This window comes from Suricata suricatta, chromosome 2 (genome assembly GCF_006229205.1).
Source record: "Suricata suricatta isolate VVHF042 chromosome 2, meerkat_22Aug2017_6uvM2_HiC, whole genome shotgun sequence".
Classification (NCBI taxonomy): domain Eukaryota; kingdom Metazoa; phylum Chordata; class Mammalia; order Carnivora; family Herpestidae; genus Suricata; species Suricata suricatta.
The window spans coordinates 32034423-32053400 of record NC_043701.1 but is presented as its reverse complement, the minus strand read 5'-3'; the positions used below and the strand labels follow the sequence as shown (position 1 = coordinate 32053400).

Below are 18978 nucleotides of genomic sequence, written 5' to 3'. Positions count from 1 at the left end.
AACTTAAAACTGTTAAAAAAGAAAAGTCAAGAGACCCCTCTAGCTGCTTCCTCCTTTCTCCCGGAGGGAGCCAGGCAGGCTTGTGACAGGATATGGATGGACTGAGCAAAAAGCAAAAACATGCCAGCCTAGGGCACTGCATCCTAACATATGACTGGCCTCCCCCAAAACTTTAGGCAAGTCCCTTAATTTCTCATGTCCTCATCTACAAAACAGGGACCCAACAAGAACAAACTTTGACTAACTAAATGAAAGAAAAGATGGGCAGGGACTATGAAGACCAAGTAAGGGGCTTGTGTTGAGGGGACAGCTCACGGAGGCAGGGACTTACTTCGGAGCAGGACCCTGCCAAAGAGGCTGTGATCTCTGTCCAGGGTGTTGCAGTTCCATCGGTGCTGGCGGAACTGGTGCTGGCACTCTGCAGTCCACTCGGCCACGCCCAGGCCGATGGCGCGCATCACGTCCGGGTGTCGGTGGCACAGCTGCCGCTGGCGGCTCACCAGGCCTGGCACATTGTCGCACATCACCCTGGAGGAGCCACCTGTAGCTCTCATGTACCTGCAAGGGACCAGCACAGAGGTGAAAACACCATAAACAGCGAGGGCTGGTGCCATGTTTTCCGGGAGACTAGAGTTCAAAGCATGGTTCAAATATGAATTCCTTATCCTCTTGGGGATATCGGAAAGCAAGAAGGGGCACCGCAGGCGGGGAGAAGCTGTATGCACGGGATCTGGTAGAAGCACCCCAAAAATAGAGCAATGACTGTGTCTTGGACATGAAGCCAGAGCCACCTGATGGTGCCCTGGCCAGGGTAGAAGAGTCAAGGTCTGCAGTCAGAGAATGGAGTGAGGGGGAGGGGCTGTGTGTTTGGGGGAGAACCCTTCAAAGGCTTCTCCCAAAAAGGCTCTGATCTCAGTGACCCAGTATGTCTGAGCTTCCCTTTGGGGGAGTCAACTTTTAATTTTATTTTTAATTTTTTTAATATAATGTTTTCAAGAGAGAGAGACAAGGACAGAGAGAAAGAGACAGAGAGATGCAGTGTGAGCATGGGAGAGGCAGAGAAAAAGGGAAACACAGAATCTGAAGCAGGCTCTAGGCTCTGAGCTGTCAGCACAGAGCCCAAGGTGAGGCTTAAACTCAGGAACCGTAAGATCATGCCCTGAGCCGAAGTCAGAGGCTTAACCGACTGAGCCACCCAGGTGCCCCTGGAGTCAACTTTTAGAAGCAGCTTGCTCCCATTTATTTGACTTAATGTTTAAGTGTCTTTAGAAACTGTCTGTATCTGTCTAATCAACACCTGCTAGCATCTGATGTTACACTCTCCTCAGAGACATGCCCTTCTTTCTTTACCAGAGAATCCTTTAAATATTTCCATTTTTCCAGCTCTTTTGGCTTTTATAGAGAACCTTTGGAAAAAAAAATTCTTTCTATTGTTATTAAGGACACTAAATGTTTGGAAGAATCAAACAGTGTTATAGCTCCATAAAGTACTTTTGAAAAGAAACTTTAACAAAAAATTACATCATCATCTCTACCCAGATGTTCTCTATTAGTTGTGAAATGTTTAGAAAGGTACCTTTTATATAACCCAAGCTGCCATAGGTGTCTTTTGAAGCGATCAAACAAGGAGAATGTCTTTTTCTTGTATTTTCATTATTTTATATGATCATAAAATCGTTACAGCTGTGACTTCCAAAAAATATATTTAAGTGACAGCTGAGAGACAATGTGACAAAAAGCCTGGGCAATAAATAATGTTTATATGCCCATGGAAACAGAAATAGTCATTTTATTGAAAAATGGTCACTCTGATAAATCAATCTTTGATCCTATGTCAGCAATGTCAAGGCTAAACGCCTTCCTGTTCAAAGCGGCTTAGGAAGGAATTGAACCCCTCTTCCCATCAACGCTTTGCCTTGCTCCTTTGAAGAGCTCCAGGGTCTTCCTAAAGTTCCCTGCTCTAGTCTTTAACTTGGCTGAGACTTCTTACTTTTGCCAGATTCTTTAAAAATACAGCCCATGATAAAACGGTTCCTCTGAAAAAGTATTTTAGTATCTGTTCCTAAACTTGCAGGTTTAAGGACATTACAGAACGTAACTCCACCTCTTTTCAAGATCAGAAGGAAGGGAAATGGAGTAGGAGAGAATCTTCCTTTGGAACTTCTAACAATGCTAAGACCTGTTACAGATGACATTCTGCCCCTCCTTTACTATGCCCAATAACTAAATCCCAGACCAGCAGCAAAGTTAGTCTTTGGGGGTGACTGTGAGTTTGAACAGGGTAGCATCTTAAAGTCCCCTGGGACTGGATCTTCCTATTAAGGCGGTAGCCTCTACCTGCAGGCAAGAGGTTCTTCTGCCCCACGGGGGTGAAGCATTAGGAATGTGGAAGGACGGGAAATAATGCAAAATCATAGGCTTTGACTTGTGCAGCTCTTGACAGCCAGAACTGGCCCATCGGTTTATCTTTAGGCAGTCTGGGGGTTGGGGGAGACGGTTGTAGTTTTCAAGGTAAATTTTCTCTCTCTCTCTCTCTCTCTCTCTCTCTCTCTCTCTCTCTCTCTCTCTCTCTCTCTCTCTCTCTCACACACACACACACACACACACACGCCTGTGTAACAGAGCTAAAGACTCGGCTAGCGTGTCTCTCCACGGGATAAGAAATTGGCTGATTTTACTGTCGCTCAGCTGGATCCATATCAACCAAACATCCGAGCTCTCATTTGAAGGAAATTGTGGGTTATTTTTTGGAGTTGTCAAAGCTGGAATGTCTTCCGAGGAAAAGCAAAGGGGCTGAGGCTGGGGCGGTGCGAGAGGACAGCAGCTGGGGTTTGGACGGGAATCTCGATGGCTGTGGCCGCGGGGAAGCGCCACTGGGAAAGATCTATGTGGCTAGTTGCGTTCCCGACTCCGTCTCCAAAATCCCCCTGCACCCGTGCGCACGGACTTACCACCATGAAGAGCTGACCTCAGGGGTGAGCCAGGTCAAGAGCAGGGGGAGCCAGGGCCAGATTCCACTGAGAGGGGCGTTCATATTAGCCCCCTTGCGTCCGCATCAGGTCAGACTCCGTGTGCGGGCGCCATGCGTGCCCCGAGCAGAAGCGCTCTGCGCCGGGAGCGCCTCGTCACGGCCGCAGGCGCCTCGCCGCGCCCCCGCCCCCTGCGCGTCTGCGGCGAGTGGCGAGACTCGCTGATAAAGTTTCAAACCACCGGCGGGGCGAGCGATAAAGGCCAGCCCCGGCCGCCTCGCCCACAGCCCAATTCCCCAGGCGCTGCGAGCTCGGGCGGCCGGGAGCTCTCGAGCTCTGCGCGCCTCCCGCGCGCCCCTGTCCGTTCAGCTCCCCGCCTGCCGGGAGCGGCCGGAGGAGGGGGTGCGGCGCCGGCTGGGGCGGGGGGCACGGGTTTTACAGGGGTGGATGAAATGACGGCAAGAGGTGTCTGGAGATGAGGTGAGGCGGGGACGGAGGAGCACCTCTGCGTGGCCTCGGGCACCCGCGCGGAGGGAGGCACCTTTCAGGAAGCTCCCGGTCAGAGCATCAGTGGGGCTCCTGCCACAGGACTGCCGTTCCAGATAGGCTGAGAGGCGAGGCTGCCCTCCGGCAAACAGAAGAGTGCAGTGTGGGAAAACGAAGGAGAGGATGAGACGACTGTGTACAGGATGCAAAAATCCAGGGATGATTTTCAACTCATTGCTCTGCTTCTCTCCCAAAGCCAAAAGGAAGAGCGAGCAGAGGTTTTGGGTTGCCGAGTCGTTGCCGGGCAAGGTTGGGGAGGGCGGGGCCAGGCCTCTGGGAAATGAAGACCTGTGGCCTTGATTCCTCAGAGCTGGGCTTATATACAGAGCTCGCAGGGTGGGGAGCCAGGAGTCCATGACCCTCCGGACCTCACCCAGGCAACCTCAGCCAAAGTGTCTGGGGAAGATGCGGTTTTTACGCACACTCAGTTCCTCCCCGGCGCTGTGGAGCGCACAAGATCACGTAGCGAGGAACCGAGCAGCGCGGAGCTGCCGCGGGTCTGCGCTCCAACACGGGTCACGCCTTTGCGCCTTGAGGGGGCAAAAGGACCCTGGGTCCTGGATCTGGGCCCCCCCGCACAGAGCCAAGAGAGGCTCAGGCTCACGGGTGGAGCATCTTAAGCAGCAACTGGCTTGTAGCCCCGCCGTTTATCACCGGAAAGGAAGGAAGACCAGGAACTCGTGGCGGCCGTGAACTGTTCCATTGCTGTCTTCCTGGGGTGGAGGGGCCCGCCGCCCACCAGGGAAGCGTGCCTCGGCGAATGGGGAATGTGTGTGCGTGTTGAGGCTGGGGGTGGGCGCTGCATTGTTCGCAGGGCGAGGAGGGGTGGCTGCTCAGATAGGAAGGACAGGCTCGCCCCCCACCCACTCCCAGGGCCTGGACTAGCCAGAGCATCAGCCCTTGCTGGGCGCGAACGCGGTGAGAGTCTGGACGGGGCCAAGCTCAGAAACGCCAAAAACCTGAAAGATGCTGTCATCGTCACCCCCATCCCCCCTGCTGGTCCCTGGCAGGTCCAGCTCCTCCCAGCCTGACCCAGATACATCCCTGTTTGGGTCCGGAAAGGGAGGGGAGGGAAACAAGCACCGCGCCACCCACGACTCGGGAAGAGCAGGGCTCTGCGCCAGGGCCGCTCCATATCGCTGGGCCGCGACCCAGGGGAAGTTCTGGTCGGTCTGTGTCGGTCGTGAGGGAGGGGTGAGGAGGGCGTGGGGCAGGAGAGGGTGGGGGTTGCGTTTCTGCTCACAGCGTGTGCACAAGCTGGTGGTGGTGTGTAAAGCGGGGTAAGGGATGTGATAGGCACAGAAAAGCAAGAAATAATCTCATTTACCTCTTTATGCTCACAAACCACTTTCCTGGATGAAGTAGAAGACTCAGCTACAATTTACTTTCACTCTACTTTGTCCTGTCTTTTGTAGTAAATCCAGACACTTGGGACATGTGGGAGAAATGAGTGGCCCCAGAGGAACCATAAGTTGCCAAAATTTCACTTTTGCCAGCAAATAATGTAGGGGTGTATGTTGGGAAAGGTAGACAGCCGCATGCTTCTCTCATGGACTATGAGACTTGAAACTACCTAAAAAAACTCCTCACCTCCAAGTTCCACCCACCTTAGCACCTCCTGTGTTCAGAGCTAAGCGGAGTTAGAAATACAAGGAGCGTGACCATCAGCTTAGAGGTCCTTCCTCTCCACCCAGGGAATGATTGAGTGGCCCAGACATCTGCCCTTCAGTTGTTGGTGAGGCCAATGGAATGACCTAAACCTGAAACAGACCTAGTGGAAAAAGAACGGACCATCCCCAAAACTAATTAAATCCACTCCAAAGGCCTTCATCCTGGGTCAGGAGAAGCACCACATGACTTGCAGAGAAGAAATCAGCCTTGGGTAAAAGGCAAAAGCTGAAAAGTTCAAGAGAAGCTAAATCCAGATGTGAAAAAGAGGTCCACCCAAACACCCCTTCCTGACCTGTCTAGAGCAGTCTGGACCAGATGACTTGTCTCTTCCAGATCTGTGATTTTATTTCCCTTCATTCTTTACCCCTATTTACTCATGACCCAGTATTAGCCCTGTGCAACCTCTCGTCCTGCGTAGAGGGTCTGACTTCCCTCTCTCCTCATCTGTACCTGTCCTTCAGATGAACCCTTCACTTCGAAGATAGTGTGTTCGATTACTAGAGGAAGTTGGGAAATGCTCAAGAAAATTAAGAGGAAAAAGCTATTGCAATCTTCATTTCTCCTGCAATAAAAACTACCACCCTAAAGAAGAGTTAATAAATAATGAAGGAAATTGCATATGACTTTAGGTATGCTAAAGCAGACGATGAGGTAAAGAAAGGCAGGGTACAGAATGCCACTAGATATTTAGAGTTTGATTTGTTTTTAATTCAATGAGAAATTTTAGAATTGACTGTAAAACTCATTTACAATATACAGAACCTGATTCTCTTTTTGGAGATTACTGTTAGTTTGCTTATAACTTGAATATAGCATTGTAGCCAAATGAGTCAGTCTATTTTCTTAGTTAGATCTATTGTTTGTCTAATCTCCCAGGGCAGAAAGAGAACTAATTTACTACCAAACCATCTCCACCCTCTACAAATGGAGAGTTACTTCTTCAACCAAATAGTCATTTGTGTTTCAGTCTGAACTGGCTTCTTCCTAAGGCAGTGACTCCTAATTTAGCTAGTCACTAACCAATGATTCAAAGGTCTAGTATCTCCAACTTAGATTCAGTGACCTTAAGAGAGAACATTTTGTATTAACAGGATGGATCAAGATGGAAAAGAAAAAATATATCTTTTTATTTTCTAAATCTATGAGTGTCATATAGGTAACAACATAGGTTACATATCAACATAGAATATATATCACTATAATTTTTTTACTTTTTAAATCTATCCAACTAAGAATGTCACATACATAACAGATGAAGTTTGAAATTTTAAGTTTGTTTCCTATGCACTAAGAACATTGCCCCTTTCCCTCTAGTCAGTCCTAAAATTTTTATTAAGTACTCTCTTACCTATTCTTTGTCAGAAATTCCTCTTAGAAAAGTATCCGTAATTTAAATCTCTGTATGCATTTAAATGTACACCAAAGACTTGCTTCCAGCCTGGATGTTCCATGACTATCCCATAATTGTCTTGGTTTTTCTGCTGAAAGGCACTTTTTTGTTTCTGGGGTGCAAGAAAGTGGAACCTGTGTCTTAGGGAGAAACTGAAGTTTTGAGTAGTTGAAGCAGCTGAAATTGGTGGGGTAGCATATCTGTAAGTAGGTAGCTGTGAAAAAGGGAGCCCTAAAAGTTTACATGGAGATTTACCATGAGTCTTTGGCCAAGAGCTGAGCTAAATATAGACCTACTCAGACTCTGCATGGCCTAGTAGAGATTGCCTACCACATATCACACCGTATTAAGAGACATTCAAGTTCCGTCTCAGTGGAGTGGAGAACATCATTAAGCTTTTCAGCCATTCACTTTAGATGTTAGAAAGACCATCTCTTTAATATAAGGGGCACACCTTTGTGTAAAAACTATGTTTTAGATCAAAAATCCAAAACTTTGTTTCCCCACATCACATACTCAAACAAAACACAAAAACCAGATAGGCCAAGGGAAATTTATTAGAATAAAACCAGCACTTATTAAAGGAAGACCATATTGTCTAATTTATAATGTGCGTACAATAAAAAAATAAGAAAGTGAAGAATCAAGAAAATGTGACTTGTACTCAAGAAAAAGCAGTCAAAAGAAGCGGACTCTGAGATGGTCCAGATATAGGAACTGGTGGGGAAAAATGTTTTAATAGCTTATAATTATGTTCAAGCATTTAAAGGACAACATGATTACAATGAACAAATAGATGGAGAATCTCAGTGGATAAATGAAAGCCTTCAAGAACAAATGAACCAAAAAGTATATGTCTGAAATGAAACGTTCACTGAATGGGAATAGCAATGGAATGGAGCTGGCGGGAGCAAGGGATGATAAACCTAAAGATAGACGTTATCTGAGGAAGAGAAAAGGTATTGAAAATTAAAGAAATGTAAACTCAGATATCTGTAGTACAATACCAAGTAGTCTAATATATATGCAGCTGGAGTTCCAAAAAGAAAGAAGAGAGAAAATGTGAGATTACATATATTTTTATGAAAAGACTGCACCAGATTGTCCAGTATGATAGAACACAAGAGGGTCAGAAAACCCCAAACAGAATAAATATGAAGCATTCACACCTATATACACCATGATCAAGCTGTTTAAAACCACAGATGAGAAAAATCTCTAAAGCAGCCAAAGGCAAGAGATCCATTAAATATAAGTGGACAAGAATCTGAATTACAGCTAACTTTTCATTAGCAATAATGGGAGTCAGGAGTCAAAAAAAAAAAAAAAACAACTTTTAAAAATGCGTAAAGGAAAAAAACTGTTCCACACAGAATCCTATAATAACTGAAAAATATCCTTCAAAATTGAAAGAGGTGCTGATTTTTGTTTCTTCTTCTTCCCCTTACTTTGGGAATAAGGGCTACACTTCCCGAGTAAGGGCAAGACTGACACAGAGCGACACTGATAAAGTCTAAAACCAACTCTTCACAGGATCAAAGTGACTTATAAGAAAACTCAACTCTCCCTGAAAGAACATAGTATCATTCAGGGTCTCTATAAATTTTCATTCATTATATCCAACATCAAACCTAAACAGAGACTGAAACTTATATAGAAAAGTTAAAAATCCTAGAACTGAGAGACAGAAAGGGAAGCTGTGACTGAAATTAAGAATTAGATGGTTTGAAGAACTACCTAGACTCAACAGAACAGTGGACTAGTAAACAAGAAGAGAAATTTAAAAAAATCCAGATAATGCACAGAAACAATTAAAAGGATATAAAATATAGGGCACTTAGGTGGCTCAGTCGGTTAAGCGTCCAACTTTGGCTCAGGTCATGATCTCACGGTTTGTGGATTCAAACCCTGCATTGGGCTCTGTGCTGACAGCTCAGAGCTGGAGCCTGCTTCTCCCTGTCTTCCTGCCCCTCCCCTGTTCGTTCTCTCTCTCTCTCTCTCTCTCTCTCTCTCTCTCTCTCTCTCTCTTTCTCAAACAAATAAAAAACATTAAAAAATATAAAATATGGAAAAGAAAATAAGATATAGAGTGAAAATGTCTAACCAGGTATAACTGAAGATCTGGAAAAAGAGAAGAGACAGAATGGGACTAAAGAAATATTTCTGAGAATTTTCCAAAATGATGAAAGAAAGAAATCCTCATATTCAAGAAATCTACAAATGTGAAGTAGAACTAATACAGGGAAAAACCATTCTTAGGCACATCACACTTAAGTTCTTAAAAAAATATTAAAGCCGCATAAAAAGACAGATACAATAGCTTTGTGGAAGAAACCATAAGCCATGGTTGGCTTTTCAACAGAAACTATTGAAATCAGAAGACAGTAGAATGGCATTAAAAAAAAAAAAAGGGGTGGTGGGCAGGACTGCTGATCAGCAATCCTATAATCATTGTAAAGATCCTTCAAAAGTGAAGACGGGGCGCCTGGGTGGCTCAGTCGGTTAAGCATCTGACTTGGGCGCAGTTCATGATCTCATGGTTCAAGGGTTGGAGCCCTGCGCTGGGCTCTGTGCTGACAGCTCAAAGCCTAGAGCCTGCTTCAGATTCTGTGTCTCCCTCTCTCTGCCCCTCCCCTGCTTGTGCACTCTCTCCCTCTCTCTCTCAAAAATAAACACTATACAAAAATTAAAAAAAAATAGAGTTGGATGCTTGACTGACCGAGCCACCTGGTACCCCACAGGACTTAAGCCAGACCCAGAATCTCTTGCTCTCTTCAGAATATCCAGGATACAATACAAATTACGTGGCAGGCAAAGAACCATGAAAAGTCCAAATCATATAGGAAAAGGTAATCTACAGACACTAGTTTCTAGATGACACAGATGTTGAAGTTATCAAAGACTTTCAAAGCAGTTAAGAAAATTCCCCCAAGAAGTAAGGATGAATATTTTTGAAACAAATGGATAATAGAAAATAGCAAACAGAAAGCAGAAAGAGGAAACACACAGAAATTTTAGAACTGAGAAATGTATACACTGTTTTTCACAGTGATATAATGAAATATCTATCTCACTAGACAAGACAAGGAAAATAGAGATGAAAGTGTGAGTGAATGTGAAGAAAGATCAGTAGAAATGATCCAGCCTAAAATCAGAAGGAAACAATTATTGAAAAGAAACAAAGCCTCAAGGATCTGTGGAACAATTCCACAAGGTGTAACATGTCATGGACTTCTAAAAGGAGATGAGAAACATTCCATTGCAACAAAAAATATTTACAAAGATAATGGCTAAAAACTTCCTAAATTTTGTGAAAGGTATAAACCTAGAGGTTCTAAAAGCTCATCAAACCCCAAACAGGATAAACTCAAAGACATTCATGCCAAGACACATCAGAATGAAACTGCTGAAAGCTAAGGGCAAAGATAAAATCTTAAAAGCTGATACAAACAGCTGATGCATTACGTATCAGGAACGCAGAAAATGATGATTTGAATGATTATAGATTTCTCATCAGAAATTTTAAAAGCAGAAGGGAATTAAACTAGTTTTTAAAGCTCTGAAACAAAAGAACCCTCAGCCCAGAGTTCTTTTTTTTTTTTTTTTTTAAATAGGCTTCATTCCCAGTGCAGAGGCCAACATGGGTTCATGACCATGAGATCAAGACCTGAGCTGAGATCAAGAGCCAAACGTTTAACCAATTGAGCCACCCAGGTGCCCAAGCCCAGAATTATACAAGGAAAAATATCCTTCATGAATAAAAAGAAAATAGACACTCTCAGATGAAGGAAAACAAAGAATTTATCATCAGTAGAACTGTTCTAAAATGAATGCTAAGAAAATTTCTTAAGAGAAAAAGGAAATACTATAAGAAGGAAACTTGAAAAACCTGGAATGGAGGAAAGGCTAGAGAAATGGTAAATTACTGGTAAATATAAACTTCTACTTCTCTCCAGTTACTTAAAATATGTTTGATGGTTGAAGGTAAAAAGAGGGACCAGTCTGATAGTGTTTTCACTGTATGTAGATGTAATACATAAGAATCTACAGTATCAAGTGGGGAGGGAAAAGGGACACGTAAATGGTGATAACTTTCTATATTCCACTTGAGGTTGGAGAATCGTTATTTTAGAATCAGCTGTAAAAAGTTATGCATATATAACATGATCCCCCAAACAATAACTATACAAAGAGATATAGCAAAGAACATAAAAAATTAAACTTCAAATAATACAAAAGAAGGCAAGAAAGGGGACCAGAGCAATGAAAAAACAAGAGTAAGAGACAGAATAGTTAGATGGTAGACATAAATCAGGAACTGTCAATAACTATATAAAATATATATACTCCCAACCCCAAAATTTAAAAACAAATATTGAATAAATAAAAACATAAGACCCAACTATGTGCTATCTATAAGAAAGTCACTTCAAATATAATAATGCAGGTAGACAAAAAGGAGGATAGAAGATACATTGTATAAACACTAACCAAAAGAAACATGTAGTAGATATGTTAATATCAAAGAAGGTTTCTGAACAAAAATATTTACTTGGATAGTGAGGGACATGACATATTTATAAAAGGGCTAATTTACAAAGAAGAAATACAGATACATGCTTATGTACCACACAAGAGGCTTTCAAACCGTATGAAGCAAAACTTTATTGAACTGAAAGAAACAACAAATTAAAAATTATAGTTGACAGCAACATTTCACTCTCAGGAGTTGATAGAATGAGCACACAGAAAATAACCAAGATATAGACCTCAGCAACACCATCAACGAACCGAGTTTAGTTATTTATAGAATGTCACTCTATAATAGCAGAATATACATTCTTTTCAAGTAAACATGAAACATTCACTAAGATAGATGGTAAGCTGTGTAATAAACATTAACAAATTAAAAGAAGTGAAATTATACAAAATATGTTCCTTTTTTACAAAAAGTTTATTTAGAGAGAGAGAGAGAGAGAGCATGAGCAGAGGAGCGACAGAGGCGGGAGAGAGAATCCCAAGACCCTGTCAGCATAGAGCCTGATGCGCGGTTTGGGACCATGACCTGAGCCGAACCAAGAGTAAGACACTTAACCAACTGAGCCATCCAGGCGCCCTGAATTATGTTCCTTGATTGAAATGGAATGAAATGGAAAATCAGTAAGAGAGGGAAATCAAGAAAATCTCCAAGCTTTTGGAAATTAAGCAACATAGGTCTAAATAATGTAGGGGTCAAAGAAGTCTCAAAGGATATTAGAAAATACTTTGAACTGAATAAAAATGCATTATTATGAAACCATTTTTAATATTCTAAGTCAAGAATAAATATCGTAATCTCTAGGTTAACTAATAAATAATATAATAAATAACTTTTCCAGTTATCTACTGCTACATAACAAAGTACCTGCCCCCCCAAGTTACTGCTTTTTAAGAAAACACTATTTTTTTTAATTCAAGTATAATTAGCATTCAGTGTTTCATTGGTTCCAGGTGCTCAGTATAATGATTCAATAATTCCACATGGCACTCATCATGAAAAGTGTACTCATCTCCTTCACCTATATCACCTGTCTCCTCACCCTCCCCACCCTTGCTCTGGCAACCACCAGTTTGTTCTGTATTTGTCTATTTTTTTGTCTGTTTTTCTTTGTTTGTTTCTTAAATTTCATGTATGAGTTAAATCATATGGTATTTGTCTTTCTCTGACTTTTTTGACAGCATTATACTAAGTCCATCCATGTTGCTGCAAATGGCAAGATTTCATTCTTTTTTTGTGACTAATAGTCCATCCAAATTACTGCTTTTTAAAAAGTGAGAATATGTAACTAATAAAGGTGTACAATTTAATGATTTATGTATATATTGTGAAATGCTTGCCACAATATGTTTAGTTAATGTCTACCACTACACATAGTTAAAATTGTTTTTCTTTCTTGTGATGAGAGCTTTTAAGACTTACTATAACAACTTTCAAATCTATAGCGTACTATGGTTCATTATAATTTCCATGATGTATGCTGCATCACTAGGACTTCTTTATCTTATAACTGGGAGTTTGTACTTTTGACCACCTTTGCTTGTTTCACCCACCACCCCCATCCCATCACTGGCCACCACAATCTGTTTGCTATATCTGTGAGTCATTTAAAAAATGTTTAGATTCCACACATATGTAATGATCCAGTATTTTCTTTCTTATTTCACTTAGAATGCTCTCGAGATACTTCCATGTTGTTGCTAAATACAAGATTTCCTTATTTTTAATGAGTGAATAATATTCCATCACATACCCCCGCCCCCAACACACCCACCCACTCACCCACAACCCCCAAACATGCACCATTTTCTTTATCTCTTAATGGACACTTAGGTTGTTTTCATGTCTAGGGTATTGTGAATAATGCTACAATGAACATGGGAGTAAAGATCTTTTTGAGATACCAATTTAATTTCCTTCAGATAAATTGCTGGATCATATGGTAGCTCTAATTTTATTTCTTTGATGAATATCCATATTGTTTTCCATAGTGGTGCTACCAGTTTACATTCCCACAGATGGTGCACAAGTATTGTCTTTTCTTCACATCCTTATCTACACTTATTTCTTGTCGATTTTTTTTATAACAGCTGTTATAATAGGTCTAAGGTAATATCTTACTGTGGTTTTGATTTGCATTTCCCTGATTAGCAACGTTGAGCACCTTGTCCTGTCCCTGTTGGCCATCTGTAGGTTGTCTTTGGAATAATGTCCATTCAGGCATACTTCTCTCATTTATTAATTGGATTTTTCCCCTATTGAGTTGTGTTAAGTTCTTTATATACATTTTGGATATTAATCCCTTCTCAGATAGGTGATGTTCAAATATTCCTTCCCATTCTACACGTTGTCCTTCCGCTTTATTGTTGGTGTCTTTCGTTAATACTGAAGCTTCTTAGTTTGATGTAGTCCCATTTGTTTATTTTTGCTTTTGTTGTCTCTGTTTTTGTTGTCAAATCAAAAAAAAAAAATCACCAAGACTGATGTCCAAGAGTTTGCCACCCATGTTTTCTTCCAGGACTTTTATGGTTTCTGGTCTTACATTCCTCTTTAATTTTTTTTTTTTGAGTTGATTTTTGTGAATAGTGCAAGATAATGGTTGTTTTAGTTTTTGTATGTGGCTGTCCAGCTTTCCCACTATCATTAATTGAAAAGACTATCCTTTCCCCAATGTATATCCCAACTTCTTTGTTGTAAATTAATTGGCCAAATACGTGTGGGTTTATTTTTGGGGCCTATATTTTGTTCCATTGGTTTATATGTGGTTTTTATGGCAAAATCATATTGTTTTGGTTATTATAGCTGTGCAGTATGTTTGACATATGAAAGTGTGAGGCCTCCAGCTTTGTTTCTCAAGATTGCTTTGGCTATTTAGTGTCTTTGTGGTTCCATACAAATTTTAGGATTGTTCTGTTTCTGTGAAAATGCCATTAGAATTTTGATAGGGATTGCCCTGAATTTGTAGATTGCTTTGGTTTATATGGACATTTTAACAATGGTAATTCTTCTAATCCACGAGCATAAAATATCTTCCCATTTGTTGTGTCGTCTTCAATTTCTTTCATCAATATCTCAGTTTTTGGAGTGCATGTCTTTCACCTCTTTGGTTAAATTTATTTCTAGTTATTTTTTTATGCAATTGTAACTGTGATTATTTTCATAATTGTCTTCCTGATAGGGATTAGTTCATCCCTAATGTAGAAATGTGACTGATTATTGTATATTGATTTTGAATCCTGAAATTTTACTGAATTTTTATTCTAGCATTTTTTTTCGGTCAAGCCTTTAGGACTTTCTATGTATAATATCATCTCATCTGTAATAAGAGACAGTTATACTTCTTTCTTTCTGATTTGAATGACTTAGTTTCCTGCCTCCTTGCCTAAGTGCTCTGGCTAGGACTTCTAGTCCTGTGTGGAGTAAAAGTGGCGAGAGTGGGCATCTTTGTTGTATTTCCAGTCTTGGAAGAAAGCCTTTCATTTTTTCACTGTTAAGTACAATCCTATCTTAGCCTTGTCATATATGGTCTTTGTTGTGTTGAGATATATTTTATCTATGGTCAGTCTTTTAAGGGATTTTTATCAGGAATGGATGTTGAATTTTGTCAAATGCTTTTTCTGTGTCTATTGAGATGAATATATGATTTTTTAAATACTTTCTTTTGTTAATGTGGTTTATCACATTGATTTGTGGGTGTTGAAACATCCTTGTATCCTGGGATGAATCCCAATTGATCATCCTGTAATATCCTTTTAATATATTATCGTATTTGGTTAACTAATATTTTGTTAAGGATTTTTATACCTTTGTTCATCAGAGATATTGGCCTGTAATTTGTTTCCTTATAGCGACCTAGAAGATACTTTTGGTATCAGGATAGTGCTGGCTTCATTAAGTTTAGTAGTGTTCCCTCCTCTTCTATTTTTTGGAAGAGTTTGAGAGGGATTGGTATTAATTAATCTTTAAATGTTGGTAGAGGGGCACCTGGATGGCTCAGTCAGTTAAGTGTCTGACTCTTGATTTCAGCTCAGGTCATGATCTTGGGGTTCTTGAGTTCAAGCCCCATATCGGTCTCTGTGCTGCCAGCGTGGAGCATCTTAGGCTTCGTCCCTCCCTTTCTCTTTGCCCCTCCTTTGCTTGTGTTTTCTCCCTCTCTCATAAATAAATAAACATTTAAAACAATGTTTGGTAGAATTCACCAGTGAAGCCATATGGTCCTTTTTTCCTTTTTTATCTTTTTTTTTAGAGACTGGGAGGGGGATGGGGATAGCACACATGAGTAGAAGGAGGGGCAAAGGGAGAGGGAAAGAGAGAATCTTAAGCAGACTCCATTCCCAGCACAGAGCTCAATGTGAGTCTTGATCCCACCACAGTGAGATGATGACCTGAGCTGAAATCAAGTGTTGGAGGCTTAGTCAGCTGAGCTACCCAGGCACTTCCATTTGGTCCTGACTTTTGTTTGTTGGGAAGTTTTTGATTACTGATTCAGTCTCCTACCTAGTAATAGGTCTGATTGGATTTCTTCTTTTTTTCATGATTCAGTCTCAGTATGTTGTATGTTTCCAGGAATTTCCATTTTTCTAGGTTTTCCAATTTGTTGGTGCATGATTGCTCATAGTAGTCACATGATCCTTTGTAGTTCTGTAATATCAGTTATAACATCTCTTTCATTTCTAATTTTGAGTTCACTCTTTTCTTGATGAGTCTAAAGGTTGGTCAGTTTTGTTTGTCTTTTCAAAGAACAAGCTCTTAGTTTCATTGATCTTTTCTACTGTCATTTTAGTCTTTGTTTCATTTATTTCCTGATCTTTGTTACTGCCTTCCTTTTATTAACTTTGGGCTTTGTTCTTTTTCTAGTCCCTTGAAGTACAAGATTTGTTTCTTAATGTATGAACTTCTCTTAGAACTGCTTTTGCTACATCTCATAAGTTTTGGTATGTTGCACTTTGTATTGTTATCTGTCTCAAGATATTTTCTGATTTCTCTTTTGAATTTTTCTTTGACCTATCATTTGTTCAGTAGGATGATGTTTCATATCCACGTTTTTGTGGATTTTCCAGATTTCCTATAATAATTGATTTCTACTTTTATACCATTAGTGGTTGGAAAAATGTCTTGATATGATTTCTCATTAAACTTATAAAGACTTGTGGCTGAACATATGGTCTATCTGGAGAATTTTCTCTGTGCCCTGAAGAAGAATGTATATTCTGCTGCATATGGGTAGAATATTCTGTAAATATGTTTTAAGTCCAACACCAGTAATTAAAGAAGTACAAGGTAAAACAGAAACAACTTTATTGAATCCATCAGATAGGAAAAAGTGGAAGTCAGTTGATATTAAGTATTGGTATGGCTTTGGGGTAGGTAATAGATGCCCATATACTCGGAAGGTCTGTAAATTAATAGAGACTCCCTGAGGAGCAGTAGAGGAGTGGTACAGTAAGGCTCTCCCCTGGAAACACATGTGGGATACTTCAAGGAGGTTTGATTTATAAAGAGACTTTTCGAAGGTGTAGGCAGAGGAGCCATCACCATCCGCAGACTGTAAGACACGGGTGAGAAAGTGAAAGTTCCCGGCACCCCGAAGGAGTGCATCTTGTAGCGGTGCAGTGTCCTTCAGCTGGGGGACACAGAGGGCAGTCTTACAGGGAGGAGAGTACATTCATGAACCGCGTTCTACCTCAGACATTCTGCTGGAGTTCCCCACTGGATAAACCCAGTCAAGAAAGAATTTAAAGGTCCTTTGATGTGGTTCATAGATTCAGCTTCCCAGGGTGGTCTAAGGTGAGAGAGGGTCTTGGAGGGGCAGACAGCGATGCCTGGCAACATCAGTAGTTATTGATACTGAAAATACTCGTACCCTACACCTAGCTATTCCAGTGCTAAATATAGCTAAAGAAACTTTGTCACATGTGCATAAGGACACATGCACAAGTATGTACAGTAATACTGCTGAGAAAAATAAAAAATAACTCAAAATTTTATCAGTGGAAAGACAGGCTGATAAAATGTGGGATGTACATATGATGAAATATTACACAGCAGTTTAAAGGAATTAATTACATCTTCAGTTTTTAACATGGATATATTGGAAAATAGTTTTGAGGGAAGAACCAAACTGTAGAATGAGGAAACGTAAGTATAATCCTGTATTAGTTGGGAATACTTTTGGCCCCATTAACAGAAAATGCAGCCACAGTGGTTTCAGCAAAGAGGAGATGATTTTTCTCACCTTGAAGGGTTAGATTGTCTAGCGCTGTTGTGCAAGGAGGACTCTTTCACTGTTCCTCATGTGTGGCCCCGTTTTATGGCTTTTAGGTAATTGGATGCAGCCCTATATCTGTGTTTAAAATTACATCACTTCAGATTATTTAGCAATTCAGTTAACTCGAACTTTTCCATGTCCTGAGTATTAGTTTTCGTAGACATGAAATGAATAAATATTTTTCAAGTCAGTGAATTTAATAAATAAAACCCCCAGATGTGTACCTTTCAGGTGGACAAACTCTGGCACACCTCGTGGTGTGTAAAATGTTTCAAGGGACATGAGGTCCTCTGTGACTTTAGAAGGTCAAAGTGTAGGAGGGTAGATATCAAGCCAATAGTCTAACCACGACGGAGTCACAAACTTCTTAATGCCACCCAGTCTTCATCTATGGAGCAATAAGAACGCAAACTCCAATTCTCTCCAGTGTCACAAAGGGTTCAATAAGCTTGGCTGTATAGACAAGTGGTTTCTAGGTCTGACTCGTGGCTGATCGCACCTGTCTGTATTCGAGCACGGTGCCGTCTATGAAAAAGGGAAAGGGGAAATAGAGGGTGTCTTATCAAGTAATTTATTATCTGCAAGACCTAGTAATTGTTGTCTTGCGGATTGTGAATACATCTTTGTCAGGTTAGACAGTTTAAAAGTATTTTTAATTATGTATCACTACATGATAGAAAATATTTCTCTCAAACAAAAATATAGTCCTGGCAATTAGAAACAAAAAATATAGTCCGAGAAATATTGTACTGACTTTTTTTCTCATGTAGATTACCATTTTTGTGTATGTAAGGCACTGCAGTACATGCTTTAGATGAGTAATCACAATAGAACTTACATTGGCTATCATTTATTTAATGTATGCCACATACCAGACATTGTAGAAAACCCTTTATATGTCTCAGTTCACTAAACCTTATAAGTTTAAACAGGTTTATTAAAAATACCTTTTGTTAAATTAGCTAATGGCATATAGTAATTGCCCAGTTAAAGATAGTTTTTTAGTATGATTATTATTGTCATTCTCATATCAGAGATGAAGGGGCAGAGACTTGCAGGGCTTAGCTAGCTGTCTAAAAGCCACACAGCTAGTAGTAAGTGGCGAGGTAACACTGGAATTCAGGTCTTCCTGGCCACAAATCTTCATTAATTATAATATTCAACAACCCCTTCTATGTCACTGCATGGAACACTTAACAGCCCTAGCTCAGGATAATCTTTATTTTTCAAATTAGGAAACTAAGTTTGAGAGAAAAGAATTATTATTAATAATCATGTATTTCATGACTTCTGCAAGGCTCTGTTGGTGAGAGCTGCGTTCCTTGGGGGGCAGAGGCAGATACTGAGGTGGAGATTAGCATACCGGACTTTTCTTCGGGAGTGCTCTGGCCAGCACTCTGTGCAGGGGCAGGGAGGAAGCTGGAGTGGGCTGTGATGCAGTCTTGGTGAAGGCCAAGGCCAGGCCCCCTCAGAGCTCTGAAGCAGAATGGTCCTTCAGGGTTATTCTGAGTTGAGGGGAGGTTCCTTTAAACTCCTAGGTTCCTGGGAATAGTGTGGGAAAGCTATCGCTTTGGGGGAGGCAGCTTGTTTTAGTAGA

At 40.9% G+C, this 18978-nt stretch overlaps 1 protein-coding gene across 1 annotated transcript in view; it reads right to left on the bottom strand.

Moving 5' to 3' along the window:
- WNT2 (Wnt family member 2) overlaps nt 1-3302 on the bottom strand; it is a 47533-nt gene extending 44231 nt beyond the window's left edge. The window contains exons 1-2 of the mRNA XM_029924507.1: nt 2952-3302; nt 332-558 (exon numbers count right to left, since the gene is read on the bottom strand). Coding sequence (XP_029780367.1) covers nt 332-558; nt 2952-3034 — 310 coding nt within the window. The 5' untranslated portion in view covers nt 3035-3302. The remainder of the gene's footprint in view (nt 1-331; nt 559-2951) is intronic.
- Nucleotides 3303-18978: the final 15676 nt, after the last annotated feature.